This window comes from Ambystoma mexicanum, chromosome 9 (assembly GCF_040938575.1).
Source record: "Ambystoma mexicanum isolate Mex_15411 chromosome 9, UKY_AmexF1_1, whole genome shotgun sequence".
In the NCBI taxonomy this organism is placed as follows: Eukaryota; Metazoa; Chordata; class Amphibia; order Caudata; family Ambystomatidae; genus Ambystoma; species Ambystoma mexicanum.
Window position 1 is genome coordinate 1486060942 of NC_090931.1, and position 17780 is coordinate 1486078721.

General features: G+C 44.3%; 1 protein-coding gene across 5 annotated transcripts in view; it reads right to left on the reverse strand.

The window, feature by feature from the left end:
- Nucleotides 1-17780, reverse strand: part of STK11IP (serine/threonine kinase 11 interacting protein) — a 771273-nt gene that overhangs the window by 616807 nt on the left and 136686 nt on the right. For all 5 annotated transcript variants that reach the window (XM_069616954.1, XM_069616950.1, XM_069616952.1 and 2 more), the window contains exon 6: nucleotides 940-1047. In XM_069616954.1, the coding sequence (XP_069473055.1) occupies nucleotides 940-1047 (108 nt within the window). The remainder of the gene's footprint in view (nucleotides 1-939; nucleotides 1048-17780) is intronic.

Sequence of the window (17780 nt, forward strand, 5' to 3'; positions counted from 1 at the left end):
GCCGAAATTGAGCCTGGCATTATCACAGGCACCTCATGAGTTTCACGTTCAAGATACCCGGTTCTGATCTGTACCGTACCCAGGCCACTATCGTCTTGGTCCAATCCAGCCCAGACTATGCTAAGCAGAGGCACCAGAGCCTATCTGATCAATCGGACCCACCGACTACCAAAGAAGGCAGCTAGTGCCGCATCACTGGCACATCACCCCTGCCATGCACAAACTGCCCTGCCTGTAAAACAGATAAACATTATATCCAAAGCTACGCGACTGTTAACGTGACCCTTAGTATAGTGGACCCCCTGTAATATACAAACGGTAGGTCCACCTCGTCCCCTTCAGTTACAGCTTTTAGTTGAAATTTCTTGTTGCATAATTTAGGCAATACGGGAAGACCACAATTTTCTCCTTAGAAACGTGGGTATTAGGTTAGGCCCAAGGCATTTTGATGGCAGATGATACAACAAACTAATGTAACATGTCATCACCATGCATGGCTGCTCAAATATGCCACATATGCCCCAATCGGTGTTCATCACCAAGATCTGAGGCCCTGGTATATGAGCATCTCCCCCTTACAAGTGAGGCAGATGGGAACAGTCACTGGAAGGGGGTGGGACAGCATGCAGACAAAGCAGTGAGCAGCATATTCAGCCAGTGAAGGAGTTGGATTGCAATGAATACAAACGCTTAACGGACGAACACCAATAGCATGTAGAGTCTTCTCACTTTTGTGGGGTGCTGCCATCTGAAGTTTAGCGATGCTTAGACTCCAGCAACAGAGAGGAGATCTTGAGCAACGTCAATGAAAACAACCTGCTGTGTTAGCCTTCCACTGGAGGGAAGGCTAAGCACAAAGTGAGCAGTACATCTATCGACATCCACTCTTCCCCAAAGACCGTCCCACACATTGTGATCTCTATGCCACGCTGTGCTTACCAGGGAGTCGTCTAAAGTCCTGATGCTGTTGTAGCTGAAGTTCAAGGTGTGAAGTTCAAGCCAGGGTAGGGCAGAGCTGAGATCCCCTCCACACAGTGACAAAACCTCCTGCAACAAGAGAAAGGACCATTAGTGTTCCCAATGCACAACCATCATTAGTCCTCTACCGAGGGTCATTCTCCCAGTGGGAACGAGCCTAGAACAGAGAAAATACTAACACTAGCTGCTTGAAGCTAGTGCTGCACAATCCACTTCCAATTTACATCCACTAGCTCTCTGAAGCGGAGGCCATATGTTTCTTCAACTCCTCGCATCTATAAACTCCCAGATCCCCCAAAACCATCCCTTCTGTTACTCACTTGACAAGTCTATTAATGTGTGGTGCCAGAAACTCTCAACTGGCACCAATCGGCACTCAGAGAAGCAACTGGTCACATGAATGTCAAACTCGCACCAACAAGCTGCCAAACAATTCTATGTATTCACACCAACAAGTTTTCCAGAAACGGTGAGATCGAACCCGTTCCTTCACATAACTCTGGCCAGCTTTGGTGTGCCCATTTGCTACTCACAAGAACCACTTCCCTGAAACTGGGACCAGCCTGCTTTTCAAACTGACACCCACCGATCCTGAAAAGGGATACCCTCAAACTCACTCTCAGCAAGTCTCTGAAACAGGAGCGATACATTGATACTTTCACATCCCAAAATTCACTTACACAAACATCCCAAAACTGTGCCACAGCAAAGTGGCCTTATCTTGGCACCGCAACAACAAACTAAAAGGAGTGCCAAATCATAACTTTGCCTTCCCCAAATTACACCCATTCCCTCCCTAAAAATGGTGGAAACTGTTCCTTCCTCAAAGCACAAAGCACACCGGTTCTAAAATGAGTGCTGCAAGCTCCTTCTTCAGGTCACACCAGAAAGTTAGTACAATCTAGCTTTCACCCACCACCTCCACAGAACCAGTGCCACAAGCTCGTCTCACTGTCTCAGCAATCAGTTCCCGAAAACCAGTGCTCAATGAACTGCCCCTTTACAATCGCCCACAAGGTCCAAAAACTGGTAGCAGCCATCTCCTTCCTCAAATCTCACACACGTGCTCTGTGACACGGCAAAGTACCCAATGCTTCCAGAGCTCACAAGATCCTAAACTGGTAGCAGCCAGCTCCTTCCTCAAATCTCACACCCCAGCTCTATGAAACTGCAGAGTACCCGATGCTCACAAGATCCTACACTGGTTGTAGTCAGCTCCTTCCTCAAATGTCACACTACAGCTCTATGAAACTGCAGAGTACCCGAAGCTCACAAAATCCTATATGGTTATAGCCAGCTCCTTCCTCAAATCTCGTACCCCAGCTCTATGAAACTGCAGAGCACCCGATGCTTCCAGAGCTCAGAAGATCCTAAACTGGTAATAGCCAGCTTCTACCTCAAATCTCACACCCCAGCTCTATGAAACTGCAGAGCACCCGATGCTTCCAGAGCTCACCAGATCCTAATAGCCAGCTCCTTCCTCAAATGTCACACTACAGCTCTATGAAACAGCAGAGTACCCGATTCTCACAAGATCCTAAACTGGTAATAGCCAGCTTCTTCCTCAAATCTCACACCTCAGCGCTATGAAACTGCAGAGTACCTCATACTTCCAGAGCCCACTATATCCTAAACTGGTAGCAGCCAGCTATTACCTCAACTCTCACACCCCAGCTCTATGAAACTGCATAGTACCCCATGCTCACAAGATCCTAAACTGGTAATAGCCAGCTCCTTCCTCAAATCTCACACCCCAGCTCTATGAAACTGCATAGTACCCCATGCTCACAAGATCCTAAACTGGTAATAGCCAGCTCCTTCCTCAAATCTCACCCCATATCTATTCAACTGCAGAATACCCGATGCTCCCAGAGCTCACCAGATCCTAATAGCCAGCTCCTTCCTCAAATCTCACACCCCAGCTCTACGAAACTGCAGAGTACCCAATGCTTCCAGAGCTCACAAGATCCTAAACTGGTAATAGCCAGCTCCTTCCTCAAATCTCACCCCATATCTATTCAACTGCAGAATACCCGATGCTCCCAGAGCTCACCAGATCCTAATAGCCAGCTCCTTCCTCAAATCTCACACCCCAGCTCTACGAAACTGCAGAGTACCCAATGCTTCCAGAGCTCACAAGATCCTAAACTGGTAATAGCCAGCTCCTTCCTCAAATCTCACCCCATATCTATTCAACTGCAGAATACCCGATGCTCCCAGAGCTCACCAGATCCTAATAGCCAGCTCTTTCCTCAAATCTCACACCCCAGCTCTATGAAACTGCAGAGTACCTGATGCTTCCAGAGCTCACAAAATCCTAAACTGGTAGCAGCCAGCTCCTTCCTCAAATCTCACACCCCAGCTCAATGAACCTGCAGAGTACCCGATGCTCACAAGATCCTAAACTGGTAATAGCCAGCTTCTTCAACAAATCTCACACACCAGCTCTATGAAACTGCAGAGTACCCGATCCTCACAAGATCCTAAACTGGTAATAGCCAGCTCCTTCAACAAATCTCACACACCAGCTCTATGAAACCACAGAGTACCCGATGCTTCCAGATTCCACCAGATCCTAAACTGGTAATAGCTAGCTCCTTCAACAAATCTCACACCCCAGCTCTATGAAACCGCAGAGTACCGATGCTCACAAGATCCTAAACTGGTAATAGCCAGCTTCTACCTCAAATCTCACACCCCAGCTCTATGAAACTGCAGAGCACCCGATGCTTCCAGGGCCCCCCATATCCTAAACTGGTAATAGCCAGCTCCTTCAACAAATCTCACACCCCAGCTCTATGAAACCGCAGAGTACCCGATTCTCACAAGATCCTAAACTGGTAATAGCCAGTTCCTTCCTCAAATCTCACACTGCAGCTCTATGAAACTGCAGAGTACCCAATGCTTCCAGAGCCCACCAGATGCTAAACTGGTAATGGCCAGCTCCTTCAACAAATCTCACACCCCAGCTCTATGAAACCGCAGAGTACCCGATTCTCACAAGATCCTAAACTGGTAATAGCCAGTTCCTTCTTCAAATCTCACACCTCAGCTCTATGAAACTGCAGAGTACCCAATGCTTCCAGAGCCCACCAGATGCTAAACTGGTAATGGCCAGCTCCTTCAACAAATCTCACACCCCAGCTCTATGAAACCGCAGAGTACCCGATTCTCACAAGATCCTAAATTGATTATAGACAGCTCCTTCAAAAAAAAATCTCACACCCCAGCTCTATGAAACTGCAGAGTGCCCGATGCTTCCAGAGCTCACAAGATCCTAAACTGGTAGCAGCCAGCTCCTACCTCAGCTCTCACACCCCAGCTCTATGAAACTGCAGAGTACCCCATGCTCACAAGATCCTAAACTGGTAATAGCCAGCTCCTTCCTCAAATCTCACATCCCAGCTCTGTGAAACTGCAGAGTACTGGATTATTCCAGAGCTCACAAGATCCTACACTGGTAACCATGGACCCCTTCAAACCCCACACATGAGCCCCCAGAAGAGGGTCGGGCTGCTACTTACCCAGCTCTCCCCAACTATCCCCCTGAAACTGGTCCCTGTGATAGCGATCCATCAGGAAGTGTGCAGCTCGTCAAAAATCAATGGCATATGCACTCTCCTTCCACAATTCAGACCTACATGACATTTCTGCAAAACCTGTGCCGTATCTCCGCATTACTCCCCATATTTACAACACAACAGATTTCTGTCTTTCAAATGAGCCTCTAGTGACACCAGCCGGAGTCACTGCTCACCATCACTACAGTACCCCACCCCCAATTGCTACTCTTGCCATGAATCATTCTATGTCATGGTGAAAATAACCCATGGGAAACCCCAAGTACTGCATTTGAACAAGCTACAGCGATTGTGGTCAAGACTAAATAAAGCATATGTGCGCTCTGCTTTGCATTTTACATAAATTAATCAGCAAGTACCATTCTGTACAATAGGACTTTATAAATGGCACCTAGTGGTAGTGGAGCCATAAGAGATTAATTTGCTCATTACATGTAAAGAAAGCTAGCACTCAGGACGGAAGGGCTTTCACAGCCCAACTGACAGCATCCCAGTGCTATGTAAACACAAAATGCGTGCATAACGGAGACAGGCAGACAGAAGACTAATAAAAATGGAAAGGGCAAAGCCGTCACATTGATATACAGGGGCACTTTACAAAAAAAACTGGCATGGACAGTTTGCGCAGCCAAGCTCTTGAACATCAAAAAAATGTGAACCGGACCATTCAGCTTGCACATAAGGGATTCCAAAGCAGAATAATGGATGTTGCTTCTTTTAGAAAGCATTGAGCGCAGTGGACAGAGTCCATGATGCACACTAGCCACACGATAACAGACTTGCCAAGGAGGACAGCTTTGAACTAAGCATCAAACCGGTTCACAACCAGGTGATCTATATTATTTTGATTTGTGAGGCTTGCCACTTGCTTTCACAAACACTAAACGTGGGGGACCAGCGTACATGCCAAAACACGAAACCATGGGAAGAGATTAAAACATAGGTTTTCAATGAATATTTCCAAAGACATTCCCACCGATATGATAGAATAGCCAATGAAGGTATGGCAGCCACAGAAGAGAGATGTGATGCTGCAATCCATGATTCTTGGTGGGCACACGGGTCCTGTGGAAGAGCATCTGGCGTGATGGCGGACCAGGCCTGAACTCCAGGTGAAAGCAGCAAGAAGCTGGAGAGGGATTTTATGGGTCAGCTATGTTTGCGGTCTGTCACATGAAGCCAAACTAGAACCATTTTGGTGTATGCTTACTGCATTTATGAAAGTTGCGTGAGGCATGGAACCTAAAGAACCTGTAGGTTCCAGATTGGACCGATGAACTGGACTTTCAGGATGGGAGCTAGACCTGTGTGGATGTCTATTACTGCTCTCCTGTTCACCACCTATTCTATACCCTGTAACTAATAAACCAAGCTTCTTTTATGGGTAATGGCCCAAAATGTCGCCCTCTGACTTTCTTTACCCCCCTCTTACACCACATATATGTGGGAGGGGTATGGGATATAATAGTAGACTGCGGGCCTGCTTGGGGTCTCCCCCGGATATGTATGTGGTGAGAAGTCAGCATTTTCCGCGCCCTGGGGGACGTAGTAATCACATAGATCCCTTTTATGCCTCCAGACTCTTACCTCTTTCATGGTGCCAGCGTGAATTATCCGAAGAAGTAGGATACTTCACATTTCAATATCTAATTTATATTCCAAAGATTTGAAAGGCAAAGCATAAAAGATTCCGATTTCCTAAGTTGGAATTAGAAAAGCCTATTTTTATTTTTAGAACGGTTTATCTAAAGGGGGGTATTGCGTCTACTCAAAATATAAAACTATTGGTATAGTCATATTAATAAGATAAGGTAGAGGAATCTGAATTGAGCGTGACACTCATTTGTGGATGCAATCCATTGAGAACTATTTTCCATTTAGAAGCAGATCCATTTCCTGTGCATAATAAAACATCGCTTTGAACTTTGCTTTTAGATTAAACAGCAGATGTTGGGTTTTGTGTTTTGTGTCTAGAGGCAACCAACAAGATTGATTCTTGACAGGATTAAAAATTGTAATAGCATGGGTTTAGAAATAAATGCAGGGGTTTAGTGGAATAACGGGCAAGGATACTAATCCTATTAATGGGGAAGAACAGCAAAGCATTGTTGAGTGACAGAATTGGATTTCAGTGACTGGTAATGTTGAACCTGCCAAGTTGCACCAAACTGCTTTTTAGATAAATAACTGTAAAAATACGACTTCCTGATTATTGAAAACTTTCTGGTGGGAAATCCTTGCGCGCCCCAATGAAGCAAACACTGCGGAAAGCAAGATTTCATGAGCGGAGGTTCTGCAGAGCAGAAACTAATGGGTGCAGCCGGAATTCTCTCTCCTTCCAAGTTGTTCATTGGCACTTGAAGCCATGAGAAGCCACAAACCTGCAACAGCTGGGGCTAACTAGCAGAGTAACTTAAACCTTTGAGCGTGCTACTTACAACCACGGCTAGATGCACTACTCCTGGATGGTTCACCAATAGCTGGCTAGGCGCTGTACACCGGTGACCGTTTTGAGGAGCACAGAAACACACTGGGCACTTTGTCATTTGAAGTAGATTAGATAATCTAACAAGGACTGGTCTCCCTCAGTTTAAGAACGCTGACCCGTTACATAGTTTATCTCTTCTGAGACCTTAAATTCAGAGCCTTCCAAGATACGAGCTGTCTTTAGTTGAATATAAACCACTACTCACCATAGGCATTTATACCACACATGCACTAACATGTTTTCTAGGGCTGGCACAGTACACAACCTCTGAACAGGCTTAGGAGCAGAAGTATGCGCACTGGCACCCCAGATCAGGGTGACTAAGAAGATCGGACCCCAGCAATAAACATCTGCAGGGCGTGGAGTGTGGGAACGGGAATGAAGAAAGGCAGTGTGACCTAGCAAGACGGGCGTTCGCAAGCAGCCCTCCAGAACGCCCCCTTTAAAGGAGACATTCGGACATAGATCCAAGAAACTCAAGCTTTGCATCCCAAAGACATCAAGAAGACGGACAGCCAGTATAGCGCTCCCACTACTGCGGACATCCCTGTACTACGAAAGAAATGGGGATTTTTGGAGAAGTTGGCTATCCGCAAACCATTGTCAAGAGGTAGCAGATTCAGGTTATCCAGGTAGAGGTCCTGACTGTTGAAATGTTGACCATTCTGCATTTCTAGCCGACCAACAGTCCCTTCAGAAGATGCTAGCCCCACCAGCCACATTACGCAAGCTCTCTTTGCTGTAGACTTCATAAACGCACCTTGGGATTTATGCCGCTTAGATGTTTCAGTCTGTGTTGAAGCCCTGGAGGATCAGTCTGACTGATCAAAACTGCTAGCCATTTTGTAACATGAGGGGATTGTGGCTGGCTGGTTGACATTAGGGTGAAGGCTTGGAAGGGTGGAAAGGGTCCAGGCAAGGGAGTTTCTGAAACGGGCTCCATTATGGCCGCCTGGGCCCAAGAGTAGTAGAATAGAACAAAACAAACTTCGCTCTATCATCATGTCCAGTTGTGTTCTATGCAATGAATGGGTCATGCTGCAACTTGGGCACTACGCAAAGATGACTGGTGTACTGGCTATTAGTGCATGCAGTAAGGAGGCACTCCCGACCCTATACATAAGCGGCGCAACAGACACTAACTGCCTAAAAACTGACAACTCAACAACAAAAAATAAGGAGTAAAAAAAATACTCCCAAATATAGGAGGAGTAAAGAAAGTTACAAGCTACTTGCCAGCCTAAAAAAATAAAAATCGCTACCACAATTCAATACATACACAGCACACCATTTCATACTTTCCCAGAGTCAATTATCACTAGCCAATGGCTATATTGCACCCTGACTATAAGAAACAATGGACAGACAGGCAAATGTTCCCCTATCCAGCCACACAGCTCCACAGGTATTGCCATATAATTGGTACCAGCAGAGCCGTGCCACAGGAAGTGGTGCCAATATTAGTGCCCGATTTATTAGGCACAAATTATGAATTGCAAAGAGGCATCCATTGGAGAATTTGCCTATCTTTTTAAATCGCCTAATTATACCACTCATCGTACCTGGAACCCTTGATCCACCCACCTAATCAGGCAAACGATTGAAGTACAGGACACAGCGCCAGTGTCCCTCTGCCCCCCACCGTACCAGTCTATTGCAGCAGGAGGGCCAGGACAGTGTGGAGTCTTCTGAGAGGGGCTGGATGTGGGATTTCTATAGATTAACCAACTTCCAAAATGTGAGAAGCTGATCAGTGTGGTTGGAGCAAACATGTGTGTCTCTAGCACGCAGCATACCGCACTCCCCTACTTATACTAGCCGTGCCGTGCAATGAACAGATTCACATCTCCAACACAGAGCATCAGTGGCAGGACTAAGCTTACAATGACATAATGGAACGCAGATACTCTTTCAAAAATGCATGATTTCAGCCCATTATTCTAAACAATGTGTAAAAGGTCAAAATCTTACTGCACGTGCACTCTCGGTTCAATTCAGGAAAATCATTGATACCCCTTCATTTTACAAATTCACCAGCTGCAACTGCTCTAGTTAGTGGTTTTGTTGCCGCGGTCATGGATGCCAATTAAGATGGGTAGTTGGGTCATGCTACATTCTTTGACCACACATTCCCCACTCAAAGAAAACCAGAGGTTTTTCCATAGTTCGCCTCTGCCCCCACTCCTGCCACGCTGGATACTCCCCTGTGCGCTGCATCTAATCTCTGCAGTGGGAGCAGGCACCGCAGCTCTAAGCCTGGAAGTGTTTTAGTGTGGGGGAGCCATGCAGGGCGTGACAGGTGACAGTCATGACAGTGCCATAACGAGGAGGCCAAACTAGAGGTAAGGTGGAAAAACTTTGGCCACAAGCTTTATTGTACATGAGCTATAGTGCAAAAAAAAAAAACAACCAACAAATAATAAAATATAATGAAAAAACATAACACAAATAATTTAACAGGTGGTCGGGGGGGGTCAGTGAGCAGGGAACCCTACTCCCAGGTAGGGCCAACTCGAGGCTGATCCCTGCCGCCCATCATACAAAAGCTTGCAACGTTCTGTGGACCCAGCGTGTAAGCTGTGTCCTGTTAATCTTCTTTGCTTTTAAACTTGCCATTCATACTGCATTCTTCATACACAAGATGTCTCCATTGCTTCGCCAATGGCCTTCCTGTGTTCCAAGGTTTCTTGCAATAAATAGTCTTTATTTAATATACTCATTAACTCCTTTTTGGGATTGCCTTTCCCGTGCACCCCGGAGAGACATTTTGCCTTTCCCCACTATTGTGCGCCTTTTTCCTCGTTTTGACGCATTTGTTGGCCTCCAATTTCCTCTATGATCCATCTGGGGTTTGGACCCTTGTGAGGCGTTATTCATTTTTTTTATTTTTATTATTTGGTTAGTTGATCAAATCAACTATTCAAATGTCAATTAACATTAAAATACATTAAGTGTCTTTGATGATTTAAGAAACGTATTCACAATTCATTTCAAAATAAGATAAAAATAATGATAAAGCATTAAAAGAAAGACCATATTCCTAGAACCTAAAACCTAAGCAAAGAATACATTCCACACAAATAAAACATCTGTACAATCTAGTTCTTTTACAATGTGAGATGCAAGATATTTAAACCATAACAAAACATTACCAAATGTATTTGTGAGTTAGCTCTCTACGTCTGGTAATACTGCTTCCAGGAAATGTACTATAGCTACATTCACCGCTAATCTTGGACTTGAAAATATCAATTGCCATATATAGTTAGAGTCTAACAAACCATCTATGGTAAACATATTTTGGAAAAACTAGGACACTCCACGATGAGATGTTGTAAAGTCTGTTTTTGAAGATTGTTTAAACAAGATCGACAGTGATTTTGTTTTTGGGATATTTGTTTTCTCCTAAACACCTCCCGAGTATGCCATAGATTAAATCTGAATTGCATATATTGCCTGCGAATGAGTGGAGAGGGACATTTAATCAGCCATAATTCTGTATCTCTTAATACCATTATCCCAAAAAGAAAAACATCAAAGTCTTTATAGGAATTACAACTAATTTGATTGCAGATCCAATCGTACTGAACATTTTTAATTTTCGTTCGCCCAGGATTATTAAATTTAGAGTTATGGCGGCATCTGCTAACGCATTAAATATGTATTTTCGCCCAACTAGCGGGAACGTTATTTTCAGATAGCAAAAGATGATGAGCTGCTACACGTAAAATGTTGGGGGGTATCTAAACCCAACAGGCATTTTCGCAATAATGCACACATCTTCCACAAGACTTGAGAATACAGAGATAAAAACCCTAGTTCGAAACGTATAAAGGGTAAGGGTGTACAAGATGGCAATAATAGAACTTGTTTCCAAAACCCGGATTCTAACATGTCCCAATACTTGTGCTTTCTTGGGGAAGGGGCTTCAACTCCATATAATAAAACTGGTATTACTTTCTGCTGGTAATATGCCATTTTATGTTTAAGTGAATATTTACCAAATTTATAAACAAGTCATTTCGCTTGCGATATCATTGATTGTAATTTGCTTTTTAATTCCAGATGATGCAGATCACTATTACTTGTATTTGTAATTATCACCCCTAGATATTTATATTGGAGGGACTATTGTTACTTCACTCTTGTAGTTTCAATTTATGAGTGCTTTGTCCGGTTAACATTGTTATTACAGACTATAATCTGAGTTTTATCAGTGTTTATCACCAGATTGTTATTCTGAGCATAGATGTCAAGTTTATGCAACATGTTTTGTAGGCCCCCTGGTGTCTGAATGCAGCACCATGTCATCCACATATAAGTAAGTATCTCATTTTCTGCCTACTCAAATTAGGCAGATCACCCAGGGGATCATCAAATATCACACCCATGTCCAATATAAACAAATTGAATAAAAAGGAGGCAAGGGTACACCCTTGCTTCGGGCCACGTTTGGGAATAATTGTAGAAGACAATTTTCCATCAAATGTCAGTCTAACATGCATAGTTGTTTCAAGATGAAAAAGCATAATTAATGCAAGTACGGATGAAGAACATTGATATTCTCTCAATTTATTATATAACAAGGAACAATCAATAGAATCAAAAGCCGCCCGGAAATCAATAAATGCTAAATAAAGTGATTGATTCCGGGCGGCATATTGTGTTTTGATCATATTGAGGGTGAGTATCTTTTGGATATTACCTAAACCAGAAACAAATCCTGATTGAAATGGATCTGTAAGGTGGAATTCTGATGTCCGATCATTTAGTTCTCTCAATATTAACCAGCAATAGATCTTACCCGAAGCATCTAGAAGTGATATTGGTCGGTAGCTAGCTGGGAGCTGTCGATCACCTTTTTTATATACTGGCAATGTGATTGAGTGTTTCCAAGTCTTGGGTAAAGATTGCGTACGGTTTATGGCTGTGAATATATTATGCAAGATGGATGCCCAGATCTGCGGATGTTGTTTAAATGTATGGTTAGACAAGCCATCAGCAATCATACAACCTCTATGATGTGAGCTTAATGAGCTTGTGTTCACACCTTCACCAGACCACTTAATTGTGAGCATATTGTGGTCACTCGAACCAGATTTTAAAACACAAAATTGCAGAACATATGGCAAAAGAATATCATTCACATGCATGTAGTCAATTATTGCTACACTATTACCTCTACTATTGTCTCTACTCAATGTCAAATGTGGTGGAATATCAGATTGATACGAGCCATTTAGCATGTGTAGACTACGGGACTTAATAAATAGGTTCCAACGAAGTAATCTTCCCTTATGATGTGAAATATATGGATGAAAGCAATTAAGATTAAGATCTCCAGCTAATATGACATGAGATACCGATTTATCAATGGCAACCAAGTCTAGCAGAGCATTTAAGTCCTTAAAGAAACGATTATCTGAAATTCCCACCGGGTTCCAATATATGTTAATCAGTGCGCACACAGTCGTTTGAATCATGACTTTGACTAACAGCATATACTTGTTAGGAGCAGCCCAAAATTCAGATTTGATACCCATGTCTGTTTTTATGGCTATTAACAAGCCAGAAGACTGTCTTCCCCGATTAGATTTAATTGCAGGATTAAGATGGATATCATGATTATCCCATACTGGAGGTGTGGTCAGCCACGTCTCTTGAAATAACACAATTTCGAAATTGACAATATGAATTTTGTCGTTAAGACGATTAAACCCCCTAGTATTCCAAATAAATGGGGAAATATCTAGTTATTGTTGATTGCTCACACACTTACAATGACAATGTTTGAGATCGTGAATGGCCTGAATCTCTTTCTCAAGAGGAATAGGCCTTGGTTTTATGAGATGATTTTCAGATTTACTAGATTTGCATTCTGTGACGGTGGTCATCTCGACTGAAAGAACAAAAGCCATCTCATTTAAAAGATCTTTGGTAGACCAAATAATATTTTGGACAACTCGCAAATTCATCCAAAGTCTCACAGAACTTGTTTGCGTTATTCGTAAATTCGACCAATTTAATATCAGATGAGTTAAGGCGTGCGTGTCTGAAAGAAACATCAACCCGGTTTGGGTGACAATACCGAACCCTGAAGATATTGAAGCAAAAATCAAATCTGAAATCATCTAGAGCCCCGGGACTGGACGGCTTAACTAACATCCTTAAGCAATTCCCGAAAGAATAGTCAGAATTGATTGGAATGATCTTTGAGGAATGTGAAAGATCTCATCTAATTCCAGACACTTGGCAGAAAGCTGTCATGGTCCCGATTTATAAGAAGGGCAGTCGGGAAGACCCTGTTAATTACAGGCCAATCACATTGTTGGACATTATAGGAAAGATTTTTTCCTCTCTCATCCTAGACCATCTGACAACATGGGAAAAATCGGCCAAGTGCAAAGACATCCTACAAACTGGCTTTCAAAAAAATGGCACAACAGCAATTAACATCCTGATAATTAACATCTTTAAAGCAAAAGTAAAAGAAGGGGCACCGAAGATATATCTGGATTTTGTAGATTTGTCGAAAGCGTTTGACAAAAGACAGGAATTTGCTATGGAAAAAACTTGAATCCTGGGAGCGTCCTCAACCTGTGCTTGACCCTCTCATAGCGCTTCACTAACACACAACCGTAAGAGTGAAGCTAAATCAACAGGGAAATTTATCAGACGAGATCCAGGTGAAAAGGGGAGTTAAACAGGGTTGACCTCTCGCGCCCGCTCCCTTTATTGCATTCCTGGGAGACTCTCTGAAGAAAATATCAGGACATTTCCACCAAAAATAGGAAAAACCATAATTCCTCGTCTCTTATCTGCGGACGATGTAATTCTGATCGACCAAACCAAAGTAGGGCTTCAGCGTAAATTAACAAATTTGGCAATACATTGAAGAAAATCACCTGGAGATGAACAAAAAAAAAAAAAATAAAAAAAAAAAAATGATGACATTTGAGAAAAACCCGAAAAAAATCTGCAAACATGGAGTCGTGGCACTTAGACGACATCAAAATTGAAAAAGTCAAAAACAGATACTTGGGGTTTGAATTAGACAACTCATCAACGGACCAGGCAATGCAAGCAGTACTCTGGGAAAAAGCGAAAGGATTGACAGCGCAAATGAGAACCCTCGATAGGAAGTTCGGCAAATTTTCGTTAAGTCCAGCTATTAACTTTTACAAAATGAAACTTGTGCCGACGCTGGCTTTTGGAATGGAGGCCTCACTCTGTATTCCCCAGACGATATGGAATAAAATAGAAGGTCTGGTCTGGAAAGCCGTCCTGGGGCTTCCAAAATCGACCTCAATGGCGGCTATCCGAAGAGAACTTGGACTAGTCTCGTTAGCCTCGACTGTCGACTTCAGCGCAATGAGACTCTTCAGAAAAATTATTTTGGAAGATTGCCTTCCCATCTACTCATTAAAGAAGAAATGGAAAACGGTAACTGCATCGCATTTAAAAAGTGGGCCAAAATCAGAAAAGAAAGGTTGTCCGATATACTGTGCACAGAAACAGATCTAAAAGAAAACCCTGATAAAATCAAACGTAAACTCGAAGAAATGGACTGTATCAAAACAATACAGATAGCAGCAGATAAACTTTTGCAACACCTTCCTCCCACGTTTAACAAACCAAAAGTCCCAATGAATTATGTCAGCAAAATTTCCAGAGAAAAAAAAGATTCTTGTTCATGAAAGCGAGATTAAATGTACTTCTGACTAAAGAAATCCTCGCAATTCGAGGTGTGGTGGAAAATCAGACCTGTCGATTATGCAAAAACACGGAGAGGGTGGAAACCCTCAGACATTTGGTTCTCAATTGTCCCATCACCGAAAAAAATAGAACTACTTACTTTTTGCCGCTGATCACGAACCGATGGATGACCCAGGAAGAAGACATGTGGAATAGACTGATTTCTGGAGAAACCACCCGGTGGATGGTGGCTATGGCTAACCTAATCGAATTGGCTTTCAAACTGATCAACGAGGCCTCACTCACTGATGCTACCTCAACGCAGTGAGTTATGTGGCCTGGTCAATGCCCGATCTATCCCAGCCCAGGCCCTGGATATTCATGACCTCATACTCAAAAACAAGACAGACCTCCTCATTATCACTGAAACCTGGCTGAATGAAACCTCGGGCCCAGCCCTCGCCATCCCAGATGGTTACACTATCCACAGGCAAGATAGACCCCTCGAGAGGGGCGGCGGAGTAGCTCTCATCGCCAAAGAAAGCCTTGCTATTAGAAGAACAGACAGCAACCTTGGCCACAACTGTGACTACCTCCCACTCAAAATCAATCTCTCCCCTAATATGGCTTTGGCCCTCCACATCGTTTATCGCCCCCCGGGGCCTATCACTGAATTCCATGAATCCCTTATTCACTCCCTCTCCGGCAACTTGAAAAAGACATCCAAAGTTCTACTCGCAGGTGACCTTAATCTTGGCCTTAATGATCCCAACGACGCGCACGCATCCACCTTGGAAAAAGCCCTATCCACCTTAGGATTCGCGCAAGCCATCTCCCTTCCCACGCACTCCAAAGGACGTTCACTGGATTGGATTAGCCACCACAACTGCCCAGTACTAATTACTGAGAACTCACCCATACCGTGGTCCGACCATCACTACATCCAATTCAACATCGATACCTCCAAAGAGCCACCCTTGCCCACTATCCCCCTCCCTCCAGGGCTCTCCAGAAGCTCCCGTCAACTCACTGCAGAAAACATTACCCCACTCCTCAAAGTGCCCGCACTCCAGGCTCCCTTCTTGCAGGACCCAGAAACCCTTGCCAGATCCTTCAAGCTAGCAATCACCCAAGCAGTTGACGCTATTGCCCCCTTACTCTCAGGAAAGCTAAGAAAACCAAGCACACCAATGCCTGGTTCACCCAGGATCTGCTCCAAATGAGTGTAAAAAAACGAGCCGCCCTCGCAGCCTGGAAAGCCAACCCCAATGATGCAACCAAACTAGCTTTCAAGACCATCTCCAAAGACTATAAACTAAGCATAGTCCATGCTAAAGCAAACTCCTTTTACACTAGGATAGCCAACGCCAAATCCGGCACAAAGGAAATCTTCACCATTTTTAGGGAGCTGGAAACCCCTTCCACCCCGCCATCCACCCTCCTAAAGGATGAGAAATGGTGCAACGACATCCAATCGACCATGCTTAACAAACTAAACACCCTACAAACAAAAATCCAAGCTCACCAAAAGGTCCTTACTCTCCTAATTGCCACTCAGAATAGCAAACAGAATAAAGAGACCAAAATCAAATCCTCCTCGGTATTCAACTGCAAGGACGTGACGGAATCCGAAGTCATTTCCCTCCTAAAAACCATTAAACCATCTAACTGTAAGGGCGACGCCTGCCCCTCTTAGCTCATTAAGGACTGCGGCGCGACACTTGCACCCTTCCTGACAGCATTCATCAATGCCTCCTTCCAGTCTGGCCATGTCCCATCTGACCTCAAGGAGGCCTGTGTACGACTGCTCCTCAAGAAGCCCTCCCTTGACCCTGCAGCACCAGGGAACTACAGGCCCATTACCACGGTCCCCTTCCTGCTTAGAATTCTGGACAAAGCAGCCTACCTGCAAGTCCAGAAATTCCTTGAGGATCACCACCTTCTGGGCCTTCGGCAGTCTGGCTTCAGGCCACGACATGGCACCGAAACTGCCCTCCTCGATTTAAAAAAATCAAATGGACGACATCAGAGACGCTGGTAAACCAGCGCTCCTTCTGCTCCTTGATTTATCGGCCGCGTTTGACCTCGTGGACCACAATACTCTTTGCCATCACCTCTCCATCGCAGCAAACTTCTTCCCTAATGCATGTGGATGGATCACCTTGTTTCTACAGGAAAGGGCCATGAAAGTCTTCTCCGACTCAGCATGCTCTTCCCCTAGTCAGATCAAATGTGGGGTGCCCCAGGGTTCCTGCATTGCGCCCACCCTCTACAACCTATTTACTAGGCCCCTTTTCAACCTTCTTGACACCCTGGGTATCTCATATACCAACTACGCTGATGACACCCAGGTGCTCATCCCCCCCACAGGTGACTATGAGGCAGATAGGATCACCCTCAACTCCATCTACTGTACCATCCAAGCCTGGATGGCTGAAAATTGGCTATGCCTAAACAGTGACAAAACTGAGCTTCTGCTCATTGGGTCACCTACCATCCTGGGCAACCTCAACAAGAACTATCGCTCCTTCACCATCAATAATATACCCATCGCTGTGTCCCATACAGTAAAAACTCTGGGTGTCTACCTAGACTCTAATCCCACCATGAATAGACAGGTTAACGCCATTGCTTCCTCCTCAGTATACTACTCAAAACTGCTTAACGCAGTAAGACCCTTCCTAACGACACAGAACTGCCTTACTATCGCTAGAGCCACTATCGGCTCAAGACTGGACTACTGTAACGCTCTCCTCGGAGGCACCTCCAGCAAAAACATTGCCAAACTCCAACTTGTCCAGAACAATGCCCTTAGGGCTGCCACTGGATTCCCAAACTAGGACCACATATCGGACCTAAGGAGACAGGTTCTCTGGCTTCCTGTCAAACAGAGAATCATCTTTAAAATCCTTTCCATCACTCATAAATGCCTACATGATCTGGCACCCCCTACCTCGCCCAGCGCATCGCCTTCCCCACTTCCACAAAGCCATCTAGGCTAGCATACACCAACATGATCACCTAGCCCAAAACCTGCA